General features: G+C 37.8%; 1 protein-coding gene across 1 annotated transcript in view; it reads left to right on the top strand.

Moving 5' to 3' along the window:
- The window catches only part of LOC131163338 (phosphatidylserine decarboxylase proenzyme 1, mitochondrial), a 60163-nt gene that overhangs the window by 7234 nt on the left and 29384 nt on the right, over positions 1–23545 (top strand). The window contains exons 3-4 of the mRNA XM_058119928.1: positions 6665–6718; positions 6825–6890. Of these exons, the coding sequence (XP_057975911.1) occupies positions 6665–6718; positions 6825–6890 (120 nt within the window). The remainder of the gene's footprint in view (positions 1–6664; positions 6719–6824; positions 6891–23545) is intronic.

The raw sequence follows: 23545 nt of genomic DNA, 5'->3' as shown, positions 1-23545 counted from the left end.
TTGCGTAGCTTCCTTAACCATCTTGGCTCTGGCTCTTGTCATGGGTCAACTTGGCATGTGCAAATCATCCTGTGCAATCGGAGGTTGTTGGTTCATATCATTCCCCCTCTCCTTAAAAGGATTCGTCCTCGATTCATCACCTACATCAAAAGGGGATAAATGAGAAATGTTGAAAGTTGCATTGACCTTATACTCACCCGGTAGATTCAACTTGTATGTAATGTCGTTGATCTTTTCTAGCACTCGAAAAGGTCCACCACCCCTCGGGTGTAGCTTTGTTTTCCTTTTAGTAGGAAACCTCTCTTTCCTCATATGCACCCATACCCAATCTCCCGGTTCAAAAGTAACAAACTTGCGCCCTTTATTGGCTTGAGATGAATATTGTTGGTTCTTCTTTTTGATGTGCTGCCGTGCTTGTTCATGGATCCTTTTCACCAAGTCAGCCTTGTGTCGTCTGTCTAAGCTAGCTATCTCATTCATAGGTAGCGGCATCAAATCCAATGGAGTTAAGGATTAATACCATAAACAATTTCAAATGGAGAAAAATTAGAAGCATGCACAGTTCTATTATAAGCAAACTCAACAAGTGGTATGCATTCTTCCCATGATTTTAAATTCCTTTGAATGACCGCACGCAATAAGGTAGCTAAAGTCCGATTAACTACTTCGGTTTGACCATTGGTTTGAGGATGACAAGTAGTAGAAAACAATAGCTTAGTTCCTAACTTTCCCCACAAAACCTTCCAAAAGTAGCTGAGGAATTTAACATCCCCATCACTCACAATTATCCTAGGAATGCCATGCAATCGCACAATGTCCCTAAAGAATAAATTGGCTATATTTGTGGCATCATCAGTTTTATGGCAAGGAATAAAATGTGCCATTTTAGAAAATCTATCAATCACCACAAATATAGAGTCCATACCCCCTTTGGACCTAGGCAAACCTAATATGAAATCCATTGAAATGTCTACCCAAGGTTCACCATGTACAGGCAAAGGAGTATAAAGGCCATGAGGTAAGACCTTAAACTTAGTTTGTTTACATGAAATGCATCTAGAACACACTCTCTCTACATCTCTACGCATATGTGGCCAAAAGAAGTGTTCATGCAGAATATTTAAAGTCTTTTGTACCCCAAAATGTCACATCAAACCCCCGCTATGTGACTCTCTTACAAGCAATTCTCTTAAGGAGTAGTTAGGCACACAGAGTCTATTCTCCCTAAACAAATATCCATCATGCCTATAGAATTTATGAAATGCAACTTTATCACAGGCCTCATACACATTAGCAAAATCAGAATCTTTAGCGTATAAATCCTTTATGTACTCAAAACCCAATAGCTTAGTGCTAAGTGTAGTAATTAAGGCATACCTGCAAGAAAGTGCATCAGCCATGACATTCTCTTTCCCCTGCTTGTACTGAATGACATATGGGAAGATTTCGATGAACTCTACCCATTTGGCGTGGCGAAGATTTAGCTTACGTTACCCCTTCAAATGCTTTAATGATTTATGATCAGAGTGGATCACAAATTCTTTAGGCCACAAGTAGTGGTGCCACGTCTCCAATGCCCTCACCAAGGCATACAGTTCTTTATTATACGTGGAGTAGTTCAATGCTGCCTCATTGAGCTTTTCACTAAAATAGGCAATGGGACGCTTATCCTGCATCAAAACAGCTCTAATACCAATCCCGGAGGCATCACATTCAATCTCAAAAGTTTTAGTCAAATTAGGTAAAAGTAACAATGGAGCAGAACATAACCTATCTTTAAGCATTTTAGACGCATGTTCTTGTGCATTACCCCATTTAAACCCCATGTTCTTTTTTATCACTTTAGTTAAAAGTGCAACAATGGTGCTAAAATCTCTCACAAATTGCCTATAAAAACTAGCCAATCCATGAAAACTACGTACATCAGTTACAGATTTAAGTGTTGGCCAATCTTTTATTGGTTTCATCTTTTCCTCATCCACTTCTATGCCCTTAGCACTCACCATATAACCCAAGAAAATAGCCTTTTCCATGCAAAAATTACATTTCTTTAGGTTAGCAAACAATTTTTCTTTTCTAAGAACATCCACTACACTTTTCAAATGATCCAAGTGATCATCAAGATTCTTGCTGTACACTAGGATGTCGTCAAAGTAGACAGCAACAAATCTGCCTATAAATGCACGCAATACATGATTCATCAAGCGCATGAAAGTATTAGGTGTATTGGTGAGACCAAATGGCATAACCATCCATTCATACAAACCGTACTTTGTCTTAAATGCAGTTTTCCATTCATCGCCCGGTTTCATTCTTATTTGATGGTAGCCACTTTTTAAATCAATTTTAGAAAAGATATAAGAACCATGCAGTTCATCTAACATGTCATCTGGTCTAGGGATAGGATGGCGATACTTTGCAGTGATTTTATCGATGACTCTACAGTCCACGCACATCCTCCATGATCCATCTTTCTTTGGTACCAATAGCATGGGTACCACACACGGACTCATGCTCTCCCTCATATGCCACTTGGCTAGCAGCTCCTTAACTTGTCTTTGAAGTTCCTTAGTTTTCTCGGGGCTGCTCCCTTAGGCCGGACGGTTGGGAATCGTAGCCCCGATGATGAAGTCAATCTAATGCCCAGTTCCTCTAATCAGTGGCAAACCATTGGGCACGTCTACAGGAAAGACATCCTTGTATTCTTGCAGCAAAGAAACAACAACTCTAGGCAAGGAAGAGGTGAGTTCGTTAGTGCTCAAATATGCCTCCTTGTACATGAGTATAACTAGAGGTCTTTGTGCATAAAAAGCTTTCTTACACTCTTTTTATTTTGCATACAAACTCACTTTTTCCTCTGTTACTGTTTTTCCCTAATTTTTACCACTCTTTTTTTTCTAATTTCAGCTCCTCTCTTGCCCTCATTTTCTCTCCTCTTTTTTTTTCAATGCTCTCTGCCTCTCCTTTTGTTTTATTCTTAGCCTCTCTTTTGTTTTTCTCATCATTTGCTCTTTTCAATCTCACTTGATCTTCATACACTTGCTTAGGAGTCAATGATACAAGGGTGACGCTCCTCCCATCTTTTATAAAGGAATACCTATTCTTGAACCCATCACGAGTGACACGTCGATCATATTGTTACGGCCTGCCCAATAAGATGTGACTAGCATGCATAGGGACTACATCACATAGAATCTCATCAGTATATTTTTCAATTGAAAATACAATCAGCACTTGTTTATTCACCCTAACCTCCTCACACTCATTCAACCATTGAAGTTTGTAAGGCCTAGGATGTTTTATGCATTGCAACCCCAAATTCTCTACTAATGTGGTACTAGCTACGTTAGTGCAGCTCCCTCCATCGATGATCTTGCTACACACCTTATCATGAATGTAACATCGAGTATGAAATATATTCTCACGCTGCTCCTCAATTTCATCTTTCACCACATGCATGTTTAAAGCTATCCTAGTTACTAATGCCTCGCCATGGACAGCATACTCAACATCACTAGACTCTTCTAGTGAAGGCATGAACTCATGATCACGCTCTTCATCATTGGTCTCAATAGTACCATCATCTCTCATAATCGTTGCTCTTTTATTTGGGCATTGTGATGCAATATGGCCAGGCCCCAAACACCTAAAACACTTGGTATTTCTGTACCTACTAGGTTGAGAAGAAGTTGTACCTTTTTCATGACTGCCCACTTTGTCTTTACCTTTCTCCTTCTCTTCCTTGGATTTGGAAACAACCCTTTCTGCTTTTGATTTCCCCCAATTCAGTTTCCATGTGGAATGGGAAGTTGAAGTTGTTGTAGCAGGCTTGTTTCCACCCTTGTGTTTGAGTTGCCTCTCCACTTTCATTGCCATATGCACCATGTCCTCTAACTCCACATAGTGCTGGAGCTCCACCATGTTAGCAATTTTCTGGTTCAACCCACATAAGAATCGTGCCATTGTAGCTTCTCTATCTTCCTCAATATTTGCCCGAATCATAGCCATCTCCATCTCCTTGTGGTAATCCTCCACACTTTTGGTACCTTGGATATGGCTTTGAAGACATTGGTGTAAATTTCGGTACTAGTGGTTTGGTACAAATCGCTTCCTCATCATCACCTTCATTTCAGCCCATGTCTCAATAGGCCTTTTCATGTTTCTACGCCTACTAAGAAGAATTTGATCCCACCATACTAGTGCGTAGTCAGCGAACTCTACAACTACCAATTTCACCTTCTTTTCTTCGGAGTAGTTATGACACTCAAAAATGAGCTCGACCTTCCTCTCCCATTCAAGGTATACATTTGGGTTATTTTTCCCTTAAAAGGGAGAGATCTTCATTTTGATGCTTCCGATTTTTCTATCGATGTTATCTCGACCCCTTGGCTCCCATCGAGGTTGCCGCTCTTGCCTAGCACCTCGATAAGCAAATCTGCTCATACTGTCATGTTCATCATCACTTGCTTCATTGCTACCTATATCATGTTCAAATTCAGCAATCGGAGGAGTATGTGGCCTTCGCCGCCTTTCATTGGATTGCCCTCCTCTCAGTCTATCAATTGCAGCATCTTGTCTATCCAATCTATCTCTAAACTCTCCAAAAACTGTATTGAGTCTTTCAAACTGACGTTGAATGGCTTGCAAGGTGAAGAATGAGTCTTATGGAGGGTTCTCATTCTCGCTACCCTTGCTGGACGTTTCAGCGCCAACCGCTTTTCTACTCATGATTTCAAACCTGCAAAAAGGATATTAGAGAGAAAAAAATTCCTCACTCACTTTTTTACGTGTTTACCCTCAAACAATGACACTCAACGCTCGTGTTTTGACACAATTTTTTTTTTTGGCTTTTTCCCTCTGATATGCTCACACACTCGTGCCTCTTATCACTCAGGATTTCTCTTTTAGCTCTTTAATGAACTAATCCCAAACAAACCAATAGTTCAACCAAACGCAGCAATTGAATCAATGAATTAGAAACAAGATATCAATGAAAATAACAATAGAACAACTAAATCAGGACACAAAACAACGAAGGAAAGACAAAAAGAAGTCAAGAAAACAATAATGACGCAAACGAAATAAGAAGAAATTCAATGGAATTAAATAACCAACTCGACCAAGGATATATTCGAACACAAATCAGAATAATAAATCGAATAGATTTTAGAATGGACTAAGATAAAGCCAAAGGAGAATCCAAGTTAAGTGCAGCCACAAATTGCACAAACCCTCAAGCTGCTGCCTCTTTTTTTTTTTTTGAATGCAAAATACTACCTTTTCTTTTTCTTCTTCTTTTTTTTTTTGAATGCAAAAAATGGCTCTTTTTTTTGGGGTGCTCTAATCGGCCTTGCTGTGTTTCTTGCAATTTCTAGCCACAAAAGATTTAATCTTGATAATGGATGATATTAAAGAAGAGATGGAAAATTTCGGAAACAAGAAAACAAGATAGGTAGATCGGATGAGAGAAGAATATGAAAGAAGGATAAATGAATATACGATAAAAGAATTTTCGAAAGCAAACAAGAAAAATAAGATAGATAGAACCTGAATTGAACCAAGGCTCTGATACCAAATGATGCGGAACCCCAAGAATGAACGTTCGGAGACTCCAAATCAGTTTTATCAAAACCTCAAACCCAAAATAAGATTCGACATGATAGTGGATCCTTGACCTTTTGCTTGACGTGAAGCACAAACCAAGAATATCAAATTAATGGATGAACGCCACAAAGGTAGCACCTTTGATAAGTTCGGTGAAAGTTCAATGAAAAACTTGAAGAGAAATAAACCTCACTTGGAATTGTATTCAGCCAAAAATATTCCCTTTTTCAATACAACAGATAGTTGACTACTTATAGAAAATAAAAGAAATCCATGACATCAGCCCGGCCAATAAAAATAGGCTATGACATCAATTTGGCCAATAAAATAGCCCCACATAACCTTAAGCATGCCATGTCATTTAATGAAACATGTGCAAGTCACATGCCATGCTTAATTGACACAATTGGCCCACTATTTAGCCCATACTTTAATTAAAACAATAAAAATTCCCCAAACAGCCCCTATTGGCTTAAGGTTCAAGCTTCACACGTTTTTAGATAATTTAACATCTTAGGCTTTTCAAGAAAGTCCTTTTCTTTAGTGTCCATGGCCTCATTGACTCTTGCTCAAGCAACTTCTCAATTAGTCCTTGCGTAGCCTCCTTGACCTTCTTCGCTCTAGCTCTTGTGATAGTTCCGCTTGGCATGTGCAGATCATCCTGTGTAATCGGAGCTTGTTGGGTTCATATCAGTTTAGGGTTGTCGGCGAGGAGAGGAAGTGAGAGCAGGGGGAGAAAGAGGTGAGGAGGGAGGGTCAATAGCTTCTCTAGATCAGGTTAGGCTGTGACGGAGCAGCCTCTATCGTCGTGAAGCTAGGGGAAGGGGTCAGCGAGGGTGGTAATGTTACTGTTTGCATCTATATCATGAATGTGCTCTGATATCTATTGTAAATTTTACTTTTTCAGGTTGCAAGCAAGTACCTTTGCCTAAACAAAAAATTTGTTCTATATTTATTTGACTTAATTCTTACTGCTTGCATAGCATTCAAACTGAATTTTTTAATAGAAAGAGAAGTTCTGGAGTAAAAAAGTGATTAGATGATTTATTTTTCTTGGCAGATTGAAGAGGCAAGAGAGAAAGGAATTGAATTTGAGTTCCACCCTGATGTAAAAGTAATATTTCTATTCTTGCCATATCAAATGTTTCTAATGCCATGCTTTCACTTGTATGATCTACTTCTGAGTTCTCACAGAGGATCTGCGGTTTTGACTTCTTTAGGCTTCATTTCTTAGAGGACTACCGCTACGCTCTATTTCTCGATTTTGGGGTTTCTTGGCTAATGTGGTGAGTGTTCTTTATTTTGGAAGAAAGGAAGCATATTATATTTAGTTGTCCTCTGGTTCTTGTTGACTTTTCTGTGTTGTGTCCAAGCCTTCAAATTTGTGTTTCTCTAATTTTTGTTTTTGATAGCTGATAGCTCATGACATTTCTTTGCATGTTTTTTGATGAAAACCATTGAAGAAATTATCCGCAAAGTTTGAACTAAGTTGATTAGTCTTATTATGCGCATTATCGAGTTCAAATGTTAGACTTGGATAACTGTTTTAGCATGTAATTGATAGGAAAGGGCGGATAAAAAAATTTAGTGTTGCTCAGGGGAAGTGGCAAATCATTATGTAATTGCGTGTTACTTAAAATGAAAGCAGTCTTTTCTAGAGATAGGAGTGCACTGCTGCACATAGGATCAAGATATGTGATATCTTTAAGAAGCTTCTTGTAATCTTATTATTATTATTAATATTATTATTACATGATAATAATATCATATTGAGTAGTTCACTCTCAAAAATCACCTCATTTTCATCTCATTGTCATGCCAAAGATTGTGTAGCTTGGCTGTCTTGTTTTGACACACACTGTAAGCTGAGATGCGTTTCTAATACTTTGTTTGGTGAGTATTGATGGGGAGCCTAAGTTGTGGTTTAGGTCATCCTTGTGGTGGATGCTTTGAGTAAATTAACAGTTAGGGAATTTGATAGGGGGTCTTGTGAGAGGTACTGGGTCAGGAGTATGGGTGTGGTTGTTTTATTTACAGTTAGCAGCTGTTACTGTTATCCTTTTAAATGTCAAAAGGACTCTGTTTTGAATATCCTTGCTATTATTCAAAATTTTAGCAGGTTTCTAGGTTAAGAATTAATTTGAGGAAAAATGGGATCAGGGCTATTAATCTTAGTTCTGGTAGTGTTTTGCAGCTGTCTTGGTTAGCTGGGCATGGGGTCTTAGAGAGGCCTTTAACTTGTTAAGGAATTCCTTTGGGTGGTAGTCCTTTATCTTTAGGCTTTTTGGGATCCTGTGGTGAGGTGGCTGGGCGTTTAGATAGGTGGAAAGGTGCTTTATTCTCTTTGGGGTGGCTAATAAGATTGAGAGTATTATGAGGGATCTTATTTGGTAGGAGGTAGGAAAGAAGAGGGATCATTTGGTTAGTTGAGTGGTGGTTTGTTGATTGAAGGAAGAGGGGGTCTTGAAAAGTTGGTGTTTTAAGTCACGACTCTTTTGGGTAAATGGTTATATGATAGCATTCCTTAGAGGTGAACTGCCTGCGGCCCAAAGTTATTTGAAATAAATTTGGCATGCAGGTGAATGGTTGGAATGCTAAATTGGGTATTAGATGTTCCTTTGAATTTCCTTGGAGGTTTACCTCACAAGTTCACCATTTGTTCTTTCCTCACACTAATTATAAATTGGGTGTGGGTTCTCATATTTTCTTTGGGAGGATATTTTTTTCGTCCTATCTTCTTTCCATGTTTCATAATGCTGTCATCTCTTCTCTATGGGAGGGATTGTCAATTCTTTCTAACAGGTGGGTGGGATGTTAAGGTTTGTGGTTTGGATTCTTTTGGCATATTCTCTTGTAAATATTTATTTGATCATCTGACTAAATGTAATGTCTTTTTTAATCCATCTTGTATTTGGGATGCCAAAATTTCTTCTAAGATTGAAGTATTTATCTGGTTGCTGGTTCTTTATAAAGTTGATGCAGCAATCTATTGCAGAGTAGGAGGCCTTTGAAGGCATTGCCCCCAGGACTCTGTATGTTGTGTTTTAAGTGTTGAGAGACTGCTTCTCATCTCTTCTTATATTGTTCTTTTACCTGGGGCATATCGAGCAGGTTGTTTGAACCGTTTTGAGAAGATCGGATTTGTTCGATGATTGTGGAGATCTGTTCTGTATCTTTTAGAGGTTTTGGGAGGAGTAAGATGTGGGTTGACTGTGGAGTACATTTTACTGAACATGGGTTGAATGTTTCTTTGCTTTGTGGTGAGGCACATTATTTGGTGTATCTATGGGCTCTTGCATCCTTGTATTTTAAAGGGATGTACTTGTTGGATGTAGAATGGGACTGGAGGGCCCCATTATCTTGATTTTGCTTTTTTTTCCCCCCCCCCCCACCCAAAAAACCAACATTCTTTCGCATCTCTTCATTTTCCCTCAGCCCTAACTAGCTGCCATCACAACTGCATCCGTCTCCAGTCTGGCCACCACTGTGGCCAGCTCCGGCCTCCTCTCGCCACTATGGCCGGTGCTCTCTCTCTATCTTGCGACTAGGGCCATGGGGGGACTCCTGCAGCCTTGCTCCTCCTTGCACCGCCAATCTACTACCGCCCAGCCATGGATTCTCCTACTCCAGCAGCTGCCAACGAGCCTGGTGAGTTCCTGTACTACTACTTCTCTCTCTCTCTCTCTCTCTCTCATCTAATCTGTGCCTAAACTCTAAAATCTGAGAAGTTCTCAACTTTTCTCTCTCTCAAAAACATTGGTTTGTCTAAAAATTTTTTATTGATGTTTCATTGATTTACTGTTAATATTCATATGAAATCACCCACGACACCTATTCCGATTTCTTCAAAAAACCGTAATCCCCCCTCCCCACACTGACATGTTAGCAACACTAATTTTTAGAGCACATTCAAAGCATCAAAATCTCCCAAAATATTTTATAATTTTTCTAAACACACCATGTCACTCAAACACATATCTACATCACATAAAAACGTACACAATTCTGATTTTATCACAAAACATATAACATTCTGATGCTATAAAATAAACACAACACTAACCTATTGTGAGAATACTGATTTTTGTTTGGAGCGGACAATTACTGACTTTGAAAACGGATTTTTGAGAACTCCAAAGCATGCCCTATTTTTTTTTGAGAAACAAAACTGATTTTGAAATACTTTCTCTAAACTCTTGTGAAGACTAATATTCACATATTGACAAAGGACAAACACGCTGATTTTGAAGATGTGAAACACACACACACACTGATTTTGGAAACTAACACACTTAATGATTTCCAAAATACTCACTCATACGGCAATAAATCATACACTGATTTTTGAAAAGACCCTCACACGTAGATTCATAACATACATATACAAGATTATGCACACTATAAGCGCGGAAGAAGGGAGAATAGCTTTACCTACATTTGCTTTTCAAGGGAAGAGAGTGCTGCGTGTAGGATATTGACGGAAAAGGGAATGGGAGAGGAGGAGGATATCAACCTTGGGGTTGGTGCTTATGTCTTATTGTCCTGGCCTAAAGGTGCTATTTATAGGGCTCAAAAGGTGCTTTTGTGTTGTAGGAAAGCCATTGGTTAAGGAATGGGGGAGATACAAGTGTCTCTTAAACGATAAGGCCAAAAAAGCTGAAGGCAAAAAGAAAAAAAGGTGCACAAAATGAAGGGGAAGCATGGGATTTGGCCAAGTGGTCTTATCCCATGCAGGGATGTGGTGGAAATGGGATAGTTATGGGCAAAGTGTAATTAGGGGTATGGAAATGGGGGTGAGCATGTGATTTAGGGAATTTGTGTGAGTTTGTGGGTTTATATGACAATTTGTGAGGTTTTGAGGTTCATGTGATGCGATTTGGGGTCAACTTGGTGTCAAAAATGGGGTTTGGGGTGGAATAGATGTTGACATGGGAATTAAGGTTCAATTGTGCCCCAATTCTGAAAATGAGATCCAATTGGGCTTTAATGCAAGAAATAAGACTCAATTGGGCTTCAATTTGGGATCTTGAAGCTCAATTGGGCTTAATTAAAGATTTGGGAGGTTTAAAGGGTGCATTTAGGCTTACTGTAGGGGCTTGAGGTTCAATGTTAAAAGGTTAGGTTACCCTTGGGCTTGGTTTTGTAAATTGAGACCCAAAGATTTAGGCTTAAATGGGCTTTAAATGTGGGGTTGGGTTGATCTTTGAAAAATGGAGAAGCCTAATTGGAATTCCATTGCAAGTGAGGCAAGTATTTGGGTTAGGTTGATGGGCTAGAGGTTTGGGCTTTGATTGGTTAAGGGTTGAAGGGTGTTGGGCTCAAGTTTGATGGTTAAGTGGTTTTAGGCTCAAGTTTAAGGGTTTTGGTTTTTGAGTTTGAGTGTTGTGTGAGTGTTTTGTGTTTTTGCGTTTGTGTGGAGTTTGATGATTAAAATTTGATGCATGTGTGTGGGTTTTAGAGGTGAAGAGATGCAATGAAGATGGAGTGTATTGAAGATGAAGATGGAAGGATCTCTTTCTTCTTCTTCGATTTTTTGTTGTATGTTTGTTTTTTCAATGTTGTGATTGATTGTTGATTTGGGAAATGGTGTTTGTTGCAAAAGTTTGTACATGGAAGGTGAAGACTCTTTATTTTTGTAGTGAGCCGGGAAGATAAGAGGAATAAGGGAAGTGAAATCGAGAGGGAGATCCGCCCCTTGAGAGATGATGAAAATTGCCCCCAAGTGATGAGAGAGTTTGGTGAGATGGGAGGGAGGGACAAGAGAGCCTAAAAGCAAGAGGAAAGAGGACCTACAAAAGGTCCCCTATTACAAGATATGAAAGACCTTAGATGGAAAAATATTTTTATTAGACTAAAGCTTTTAACTAGCCCTGTAGAAAACTAACTTTTGAAGATTTTGTGAAATTGACTCAAACTTTTGAAGATTTTGTGAAATTTACTCAAACCCCCGGTTTTTGACTAAATTGTGTTTTTAAAAACTTAAAAGAAATATTGATGCAAGACAAGAAGAGGGTATTTCGATGTAGGCCTATGTCAAAGAATAGTGTCAATGTTTATTGTGTCCTAAACCCAAATGTGCATATCTAGTTGTTTAATTATGTGTGTTGACTTTACATGTATTAGGATTATGTATGTTGGGGGCTTGTTTGTAGTATTTGTGTATTCTAGGGGTACATTTGTAATGTAATTTTAGGGGTATATATGTAATTTCATGTGAAGAGGCCTTCTCATGAATATGTTAGGATCCAAAATCAATTGGGATTTTCTTTTTAATGATAGACTCCCAAATCAATTCAGATTTCTAATTAATCTATTATGATTCCCAATGAATTCTATTTGATGTTAGGATTATTTAATGTTGGAATTTTAATTTAATTTGTTAGAATTCCCAATGAATTCTATTTACTGTTAGGATTATTTAATGTTAGGATTTTTATTTAATATATCAGGATTCACTAATTAGTTGGGATCAAGGTCTTAAATTTCGATTTCGACTCAAAATTCGAAACTCCAAAAGTATGGAAATTTCGACGGTAATTTCAATTTCGATTTGAAAAAATAACGGAAACTAGTAGTAAAGCATGAAATTATTTGTGAAACTTTAGAAATGGTTAACAAACATAATAATATAAGTTTTAAGACTAATATATTACAAATTAAATACATCTATGTTTTGTATGAAGTGGAAAAGTCGTAAAATAGTATGTGTATCAAACATGACTGTAAGATAATGTACATTAAACATATTCAGTTAATGCAAATGAAATTCATAAATCATTGAAAAATTATTTATTATACAAATATTGATAATTTAGACATGAATGGTTAAATAAAATATTACTATAAGTTTATTTTTTCATATAATTTCAGAAGCACTTGTGATAACCTTTTGTTTCAATAAAATAAATAAAATAAATAAAATAAATTAAAAGAGAAATTTCACTTCACTCTTGAATCTCTCGTTTGAATTTCGACAAAATTTCATTGCATAGTTAAAATTTCGACAAATTTCGCTAAAATTTAAAGGTTTCGATAAATTTTGGATGATTCGTTGAGATTTCGACGGAAATTATGCAAGACGGAAATTGACTGCCATTTCGATTTCAAGGGTGACGGAAATCGGAAATTTCGATGGAAATTTTGACAATTTCGTGGAAGTTTAAGACCATGGTTGGGATTGAGTCCACTAAAGACTTGGATTGGGATATTTTTCATTCCTAATAAGACTGAGTTTCCTTACCCTATATATATGTAACCCTTTGGCTAATTTGGAGGTAGATCCCCTTGAAGTGATCAAAACCTATTTTCTCCATGAGACCCGGCATTCTTGTGGATGCTGTTAACCCGTTAACAAAAGCAAGATCTTGGAATTCTTGATTTTCACTCATAGTCAAGGGACTTAGAAAATTCAGCAAAGTCCTAGTTGGAAACTAGGCTAAAGGTTGAATTTAGCAATATGTTTAAATCTTAATTTGAACAGATCTTGGCATTGCTCTCTAAACTACTTAGTACATCTTCCCATAAAGAGAGAGGAGACGATGTCTCTACATCAGCTAATTGTAGGGAGCAGCTGTACGTGCATGAAGGAGGCTACCAACGAGAGCGTGATCATGGTCCTTCTTGTATGAAGGTGGAATTTCCTCGATGGTACAGGGATGAACCTACCGGTTGGGTTTCTAGGACGGAAAAATACTTTCGCTTTCACTGCACTCGAGAAATATCTAAAGTTGAGATTGCTTCTATTAGTTTGGATGACGATGCTATTCAATGGTATGACTATTTTGAAGCTCGTTATGGAATGCCTTCATGGGCAGAATTTGTTTTTGGATTACTTGCCCGGTTTGGGCCCACTTAATATGATAATATCGATGGAGAGCTTGCTAAAATATGCCAAACTAGCACTGTCTTGGAGTATCAGATACGATTTGAGCGACTATCAAACAAGACTAAAGATCGGAATGAAAGCCATCATGTGGGTACTTTTATTGAAGGTCTCCTACCTGACATTCAGTGTGAGATCAAAGTGCATCAGCCACAGACTATGACTGGTGCAATTTTCTTTGCAAGTTTAGAAGGAAGAGAAGTTGGGAAAAGAACGACATCACTCCAACACGACCATTAGCAAGCATAATGTTAGTAGCACTATCATACCACCTGCTCCTCACAATCCTCCTTCCAAACGATTGATTCAAAAGGAACTTAACGAGCGAATGGCAAAAGGTTTGTGCTGGCATTGTGATGAAAAGTGGCATAAAGGGGCACCGTTGTGAAAAAAAAAAACGAATCTTGATGATTGTACCAGTGGAAGAGCCAGAAGAGGTTGAGTATGACCCCCCTTAGATCAAGAAGGTAGGGAATACGATGATAATGATGAATCTATCACTTCTTCAGTTCATGCTTTAGTTGGTTATGCTAACCTCGAACCATGAAAAGTGGAATAGAGGGCACTGTTGCAAAAAAAAGAAAGAAAGAAGAAGACGACTCTTGATGATTGAACTAGTGGAAGAGCCAAAAGAGGTTGAGGATGACCCCCTTATTTAGATCAAGAAGGTATGGAATCTGATGATAATGATGAATCTATCACTTCTTTAGTTCATGCTTTAGCTAGTTAGGCTAATCCTCCAATCATGAAAATCAGTGGCGTCCTAAAACGCCAACCTGTTACTATCTTAATTGATAAGGGTAGCATTAATAATTTCATGGACATTAAAATTGCTAGACGACTAGCCTATCCTGTGGAGCAATGTGAGAAGTTTGATATGAAGGTTGCAGATGGAAGGACCTTGACATGTTAGAGCAAGTGTCTGAAGGTTAAACTTACTATGCAAAATCATGGGTTGCATGTTGATTTCTTTTTGCTGCCACTAGAAGACTATGAAGTGGTTTCGGGTATTGAATGGTTAAGGACTTTAGGTGATATAGGTTGGAATTTATTTAAACTGGTTATAATATTCACTGTGAATGGCCAAAGAGCGACATGGTTTCCTGGTACAACTTCGAGCACCAGAAGAGTTACAACATCAATATGGCCAGGATGAAGGGCTAGACTCTTTTATTTAAGAATTTTTGACCTATTTGCGGAGCCACAGGGATTGCCACCTCAATGAACATGTGATCACTGCATTCTTTTATTGCCAGATCATTTAGGTCATTTGCGAATTGTGCTCCCCATTCTTTGTGAACATCAGCTATTTGTCAAGAAATTTAAATACAGTTTTGCTCGACCGCACGTGGAATACCTTGGGCATGGTATTTCCCACGAAGGTGTTTTAGTTGATCCTTCTAAAATACAAGTGATGATAGACTGGCCTATTCCACAAATAATAAACATAGTGCGAGAATATTTTGGGTTGATTGGTTACTACTGCAAGTTTGTCAAGGATTGGAACAATTAGCACTCCATTGATTGCTCTACTGAAAAAGGAGGTCTTCAAATGGAGTAAGGAAGCTGAATAAGCCTTTGTCAATCTTAAACACCTAGCGTCTAGCACACTAGTTCTTGCCTTGCTAGATTTCTCAAGGTGTTCATCATGGAGTATGCATTAGGAGATGGCATTGGTGTGGTTTTAATGCAAGATAGACACCCCTTTGCTTTCACCAGTAAGGCTTTTTCTCCATCCCACGTTGGCATGTTGGACTAAGAGATGCTAGCCATTGTGCGTGCAGCTACAAAGTGGAGAGATTCTCGGAGTTTATTGCTGCTCAGCCTTGAGGACAAGGTTGATTTGAAGGAGGCGGGATTGTCAGGATTCCCAAGTCAATTGGGTTTCTAATTAATGATAAAATTCCCAAATCCATTGGGATTTATAATTAATCTATTGATTCCCAATGAATTCCATTTAATGTTAGGATTATCTAATGTTGGGATTTTTATTTAATGCGTTTGGATTCCCAAATCAATTGGGATTGAGTCCATTAAGGACTTGGATTGGGATATTTTACATTCCTAATAGGAGTGAGTTTTCCTACCCTATATATATGTAACCCTATGGAGCTTTTCCATCGAAGCAATTACATAATTCATTGCCTTTGGCGCTAATTTGGAGGCAGATCCCCTCAAAGTGATCAAATCCTATTTTCTCTTACTATTTCCCCTTCTTAAAATTTTTCCAATTTCTCCACGATAAAACCCTAGGGTCTTATCAGAATAGTGTATGAAAGCCATGTTGTAAGCAGTTGTTGAACTTGAATATGAGAATTGAACGTCAGTCCCTCTTTATATCTTCGCTCTTCGCTCTTTCCTCTTTCCTCGTCCTTCTTCCTCTTCCCCCTTTCTATCTCTCATGGCTGCAGATTTTGATGCTGCCCCTGGATAATTTGGTACTAGAGCCCAACCCTGGTCTCCATTCTTCCATTTCAGTACCCCATTTTCCCCTCACTCTTCTTCTCTTTTCTTCTTCTTTCTTATTTCCTTCTTCTCCCATCTTTTCTCCACCTATTACTCTGTAAATTCTCCTCCTCATCTTTTATTCTCTGTGCTGTCTTGCAGCACTTCTTTTCTCCCCTTCCTTCTTTTCTTTTCTTCTGTCTGATATTCTGCAATCTAAAGTTCTCTTTGTTCTTTTGTCCTTCATTCTTTCCATAAATCATTCTCCCTCTGTTATCTCCCATCTCAACACCATCCACAAAAGCACCATCAACCATCATCTCTGTTATGAAGTTTCAGCCTTAAAAAAAACCACTGAAAAATAGTTCTGTACTTTTCAAAAAATTCCAGCCATGTCCCATTTTTTGAAACACTAATTTCCACCCTAGATTTTACAACACCACCCGCACCAACAAAAATAGAACCCCCAAAACCTTGGCCTCTGAATTTTCTTCGCCATCCAGCTACCGGAGGACCCCCATGCACCTGCTAAAAAATATTCCAGCCGTTGGCTCCTCTTGAATCCCTACCTGCTGTGATTTTCTTTGTCACACCACAATTACCATTGCATTCACCAACCTAGTATCTACCTTTGGTTGGAATTTTATCAGTGGAGACTCATTGTTGGTGAGTCATGGGCTCCACGCACCGGTGATGTGCATGTGACTAAATTCCAACATTCCACGTTCTCTAATTTCACGAAAAAAATTGCCTCTAACCATGATATTTTGGGTTTTCATCCACAATGTTATGATCTGCAGTGTGATATTTTGTCAACAAGTGCGGTTTTTTGATACGAAAGGCTAGAAAGTGAAGAATTTGTGTACCATCAGCACTTTGGAGCATGAATTTTCACTGCCAGCAATAAGGAAAATCAGTTTGTGTTGCTGCCTATGTGAGTTTTCTCTGTGAATTTGTTTAATTTGTGCTTTGCAAGAATAGAATGAGCAACTTGCTTAAGGGTTTTAGTGATATATAATTGGATCAAGGTGACCAATGTTGAATTGTCTGCAAAGGTGGATTGTTATCCGGTAGGGTACAAAATATAGAAAACGCCTTGGAGACTATTATCAATGCTTTGAATAGGCTAATAACCAAAGTTGCAGCCTTAGGTAAAAGGCCCTTGGATTTTCCTGCCAAAAAAGATGGTGGAATAGCGGCTGTCCCTTGTACTTTTGAGTTGCGTGGAGGCTAAAATAATCATTTGAGTTAGGGAATCAAATTGATGTCTTAGCTTTTAATGGTCATAGTTCTCTTGATGAATTTGATGATTGGGTGTATTCTTTGGAGTAGTATTTCCATGGTATGCGATGAATGAGGCTAGATAATTATATTTGGCTGGATCAAAATTGAAGGGACCTGCTCGAATTTGGTGGATTAAACAATAGGAGATCTTTAGAAGAAGGAGATTTGGTGAGATTACAACGTGGGATGAGATGAAGCAAGCTATGCAAGAGCAATTGGTGCCTCCCAATTTTCAGTAGCATGTTCATCTCCAACTCTTTGGTTTGAAGCAAGAAGAAAAGACAATGACAGAATTTACTAGTAGGTTCTATCATTTGGCTACATGTGCCAACGTATAATGGAAAGAGGATGTGATGATCGCTTTGTATGTGAGAGGATTGAAGGCAGTTATTGCCTCCAAACTTGCTGCATGCCGTTTCATTATAGTTGGGGATGCGGTACAAGTTGTCGCTCAGATGAGGAGAATATGCAACGTAATCCTCCTAGAGCTACATTGGCCTTTCAATTTGATAAGAATACTAGTGGAGTTGTACAAGGGAAGACAGTTGAGCTGTCACACCCTGGCATACTGGGTCCGACTTAATTGGGTTAGAACAGACCATAGAAGAAAAATTTTGAATGTCAAACCTATTGTAGGTACTAACACTCAGAAAAATATACTTTACAAAATAAATTGATGGAAAATTTGATAAATGGAAATTCAGGATACTATGATTTACAATTAATAAAAAGAATTATAAGACGATGACATTGGTTTAAATAAATGAGTACAAAAAATCCAAGTCTTGAAGGTAGTGGACCCATAAATACAACTGATAACATAATGCAGTTTGATCTCTTTAGTGAAATAGAGAGCAACAGATAAAAAATGGTACAACTCTCTCAGCAAAATTTAAAAAGATTGGGATGAGGCGACGCTCTGTGAATGGATAATAGAGATAATAAGAGCTACAATATACTTGTAAAATATGATTTTTGGAAAACACTGTTGTTATCCCAGAAATTCAGGTTTAAATTCCATTTATCTGATTTTCCCTCTATTTGTTTTGTAAAGTATATTTGTTTGAGTATTAGTATCTGCAAAAGGTTTGAAATTCAAAATTTTTTTCTATGGTCTGTTTTGAGTTGGTTAAGTGGACCCACTGGGTCAGGGTGTGACACTTTGGTGGTATCAGAGTTTAGGTTATAGATTTTGTGGGCTTTTTTTTTAATACTCCTTTATTCTAGACCATTCATCAACCTCATATACCATTTGCATACTTGTAGCCAATCTCATGGGATTTTTTAAGTATTCATTTCTTATTTGTATTGCAAGATAGTTACGAACTGGCTTTTTTTCTTTATTTAGTACCTTGTTATGTTATTTTTGGGAGAATGTCTTCTGATTATTAATATCTATTCTAGGTTTGGAATTAAGATTTTCCTTGTAGTCCATCTTGACTTAGGTAAGTGGTATCCGTTGGGCCGGAGTGTGACGAGCAATTTGGTAAAGGAGTTTAGAATAATGCCCCTTAGAAGTCTCTTGAGCATTCCGGGACAACTTCTAAGAGCCAACCACCATTGCTTAAATGCCTTAAATGTCAAGGTTTTGGGCATCGAGCTGCATAATGTCCTAACCAAGTCATGGCTGTAGCAGGAAAAGAAGATGATGATGATGGTTGCACTAAGTAGTTCAAGCTGAACTAGAAATCCCAAGTGACTTAGATGATGATGGCGGCAATGTGAAAATCTGTTTAGTGCTTCGACATATCCTCTGTTCCCACAAGGTTGAAGAAAAAGAAGATTGGAGGCGGACCAACATCTTTCAAAACTCAGGTGATTTGCCAAGCAGCTTTATATTTTGGTCATTTATCTTGGTAGTTGTACAAATGTAGATTCTGAAGTAGCTGTGAAAACGTTCAATTTGGAAGCTGAGCCTCATTCCAAATCATGCAGAATTGTTTGGGTGAATAATACCAACTTGAAGGTCCATGATTGCTGCTTACTTACCTTCAAGTTTGGTTCCATTGTGTAGACAGTACAATGTGATATTCCTCCTCTCAAAATTTTGTTGGAAATTTGGGGGTGCTTCAAATTGAATAGAAGCTCTAGTCCCTCATTGGTTGTCAAGGGGAGTTCTCTCCTATGTGGGTCTTGGCTCCTATTTTACAACACAACTTATTTTCCTTAAAATCTATTTCTTTTTGAGCTAATATCAAAAGGGCTTTTATACTAAACAGCAGTGTTTGCTTTCTGATTTTAAAAAATAGATTTGGAGTGTAAATTGTGAAGTTATTGCTCCAGTTTTACCGGCAATAGCTCTTCAACTTTATGGTCTTGAAGTTCTAGCCTTAACTGTGTTTTCAAACTTCAATTTAAGAGCTGTCTCTTGGTTTTACAGCTTTGGCTAATTGAGGTTTTGGTCTTCAATAGCAGTAATGGCTGATAGTTTTTGATTTTATTTTAATACAATGGCTAGCTATTACAATTTTAATTTGTAGCAATAGTTGGTTTTTTGACTCAATTATTTATAAAGTTTATTTTTTCAGTTTTAGTATTTAAGACAATGAATTCAATCCAACTCTAACACCCTCCTCCAGTGCCTATAAAAAGGTGTAGTTCACAGCTTTTGAGATACACTACACTTCTCTTAACATTGCTGTCTTCTTCTCTCTCTGTCTTTTCGCCAGATCAATTATTAGATTGTACCTAGATCGGGTTTAGTTCATGAGATTCTGGTTTAGTGTGCAGCTCACCAGTAGCACAGGCTGTCGAATCCTGGCCAGACATTGAGTACCTACTGCTCTATTGAAGGCAGTGGATTTGGTTTTAAGATGGAGTTTTTGTGCTTTAGCCTGTAAACACTTTACTGTAATTTGTTCATTGTAATATTTCATCTTCCTAAATATTCTGTTTTTTGTTAAGTCCCTGAGGGTTCATTGTGCTTAAATGCAATAAAATTTAAATTATTTCCAAAAAATTTTTCATAGCATTTTGGCCTGACCATGGTTATTTGATAGGGAGGTTAAACATGATGGATACTAGAATTCTTATTACCTCCCCATTGACAATAAGAAGTATAAGTTGATGGCATCACAAATTCTTCCCCTCGCCAAGTTGGAGTCTATCACTGTATCCTTTCTTATGAAATAAGATGATTCTATTGATGGTCATGGGCTCCTTGAGACTTTCCCCAACTTGATGGTGTTGAGTTCTTTTCGGAAGGAAGGAATTGATGTAGGACGAGAGGTGGGATTTTGGATGGATCATTTTGACCCAATTTGGAGGTCAATGTCAAAGAATAGGGTCAATGGTTTATTAGGTCCTAAGCCAAAATGTGCTTAGTTGTTTAATTATTTGTGCTTAGTTTGCTTGTTTTAGGATTATGTATGTTTGGAGGCTTGTCTGTAGTATTTGTGTATTCTAGGGTATGTTAATGTAATGTTGTTTTAGGGGTATATGTGTATTTCATATGAAGAGGCTTTCTTATAAATAGTGTGTGAAAACAATGCTGTAGGCGGTTGCTGTTGAATTTAAATTCAAGAATTGAACGTGAGTTACCCCTTGTGTCTTCTCTCGTCCGTCTTCCTTCTTCCCTGTTGCTCTTGTCTATCTCTCGTGGCTGCAGATCTTTGATGTTGCCCCTGCATTAGGCCGTCAACAATGCCAAGTTCTGCTATAAATGTGGTGTCAATAACTGACATAACCCTCCTCATAATTCCAAGGATAACTCCATTAACACATGGCAATCCTTCGAATAAGCCTAGAAGAGGGAGGTGCTGTTGCAATGGAGGTAAGATATACTTGCTGTCATTTATGATCTTTATTTGCCCCATTCTTTCATTCTCTATCCTAAATCTAACTTAGGCATCAGAAATATCCCTCAAAGGTCACAGGTCCCTCCCAAGTCTATTTCTTATTTTGCAGAGTTGTTACGTGTGGTTTGAGATAAAAGGACGAAACAACAATTTTTCTCAAATTTTAAATAACTTAAGATATTTTTCATTAATAATTATGTAGCAATAAGTCATTTGTTCTTAGCATTTTTAAAAATAATTTTTTTATTTAAAAAATTATTATAAAAGTATTATTTACTTTCTGAAAGTGAATATCTTAATTTAGAAGAATTTATTTTACCTATTTTATTAATTAATCATTGAAATCTTTCATTATGACCTCAATATTTTTACGTAATTTTCAAATTTAAAGCAAAGCATGTAGTGGTTAGTGATTTAGTTTCTAATAATTTTAGATAAAATTTTCAAAAATAATAAAAAAATGTTTTTATTAATTTATATTATGTTTTCTTCATTTAATTTAAATTTAATGAGAAATATCTATTTAGTCTCTTAGGATTCTATATACTTTTATGATAATTTTAATTTTTCATTCCAAAAATATTAGGTTGTATTAAATTATGAGCACTAGATAAACCAAATGCTATTGTTTATCAATATTGTAAATTTAACACATTTTTAATTCATTATTTTTCTTTTTAAATATGCAGAGAACCATGCGATTTTATGGGTTGGTTGTGTTGTTGGTGGTTGATAGTCAACTCCCATTAGACTAGAAAATATATGTGCACGTTTTACATGAAAGACAGACAACAACATAAAATGTTGTGAACTTGTATGGAGAAGTAGGAATTGGAGCATTAAACTCCGAGCGTTTCCAAAATGTAGACCACACTTAATAAGGTCAAACCAATTATGCTTTCAAGTTGGAATTGCTTATGGTTGGGACAACGTTAATGTTGTGCTGTCTTATGCTCGATCACTACTCTATTGGCTCATTTATGATAGGCATATGGGACTCATGGCTGTCTGAGTCTTGAAGATGTGGATTGCTGTACATTGGTAATTAGTTTAAAAAGTGTTGTGTAAAACCCTCAAATATGCACAGCGGAATATATATTTGTATAAGGATCAAACAAACAATGCAGCAATCTAAATGGTGAATATAGAACAATCCCACAACCACAACAAGTAAATGAAAGCAATAACAGTAACAATGACATTAGGAATTATGTGGTTCAGCAATGCCTACATCCACGGGAGCAAACGACAAGGATTTACTATCTTCTTGTCCAAATTACAAGAACAATACAAGAACCCTCTCAATAATACTCTCAACCACACTTGACTCACCATATATAACATATTCTATGTATATATAAGCCTCCTCGGAGGTTTCCCCCTGAAACCAACTGTATTAATGCCCATTTATTCAAAATTTGAAATTTGCGCAGGGCATCCCAAGCTAATCTGTCGATCGTTTCAAGCAGAATAGAACACTGCCCTCAAACCGTTGACGGTTATAGGGAAATCGTCGACGGTTTGCCCAGCTGTACTGCTGCACCTTGATTTCCTTCATGATTTCCCTAAGAATGTGAGCCACAATTCACAACAAACTCCACCTTGGCGGAACATATGCCCTTTAGGAGAAACCGAAAACATGAACCTGCTGCTCCACCTTGAACTTGGGACGTTAGGTTGGGACTGTCTCTCGTCTAGCAATTGGAGACAAATACCAAGTCCAAGCAATGCCGCTTGAACTTGCCGATGGTAGCTTCGGCTTCGACCATCAATCTCGATACAGTTGTAAATGTGACACTCGAAGACTTCACCCTAGGCTTCCAACAAGGCCTTCCCACACCTGTAAATACAAACACTGCTGCAAGCCTTATATCACCAAAGCTCCCTGCATAGTCTTCAACAAATCTTACAACTGACGGTCTACTCTATTGCCTGCCGAAACACCCTATTACACTACCATGAGGGACCTTTGACATATCACGGACATCACAACCTGTCCTTGGTTACCGGGTGGTAGAAATTCCATATTGATTCTCCACAACACTCCCTTGAGATAGCAAACAAAGTCTCCTTGCAGTTCCGTCCACAAAGCCACCCTGATAACACCAATCTCCCTGCAACCTTGTCTATGCGAATCTTCAAACCAAGACCCATCTTAGCCGTACTCAACACATTCATGTCAAAAACTTTCAACAGAGTTCCCAACTGATCAACTTTAGTCAAAGCATTCCCAACCAATAATATGTTATTCACACACAACAGATAAATCACTCCCTTGCATCTTATCACCCTCTTCTGAACTGGAAGCCTCACCAACTTACACACCTGGTACATATGCAATACTTCCATTTCCTCCACTATAGCACTATTCCACCTATTTTTCCCTTTGCCATGCATTGCAACTTGAAAAATAATAGGAACCTTGCCGCTGGTAGTAATGAATATATAAAATACTAGAATGCCTAATTTATACCTGAGTGGTGGTCTGGTAGTGCATATGGGCCCATCATGATTCTCTTGGTCTTTTGAGCTG

The sequence above is a fragment of the Malania oleifera genome, chromosome 9 (assembly GCF_029873635.1).
Source record: "Malania oleifera isolate guangnan ecotype guangnan chromosome 9, ASM2987363v1, whole genome shotgun sequence".
NCBI classification, from domain to species: Eukaryota; Viridiplantae; Streptophyta; class Magnoliopsida; order Santalales; family Ximeniaceae; genus Malania; species Malania oleifera.
Note: the sequence above shows the minus strand (reverse complement) of the source record. Positions and strands in the feature narration are given on the sequence as shown.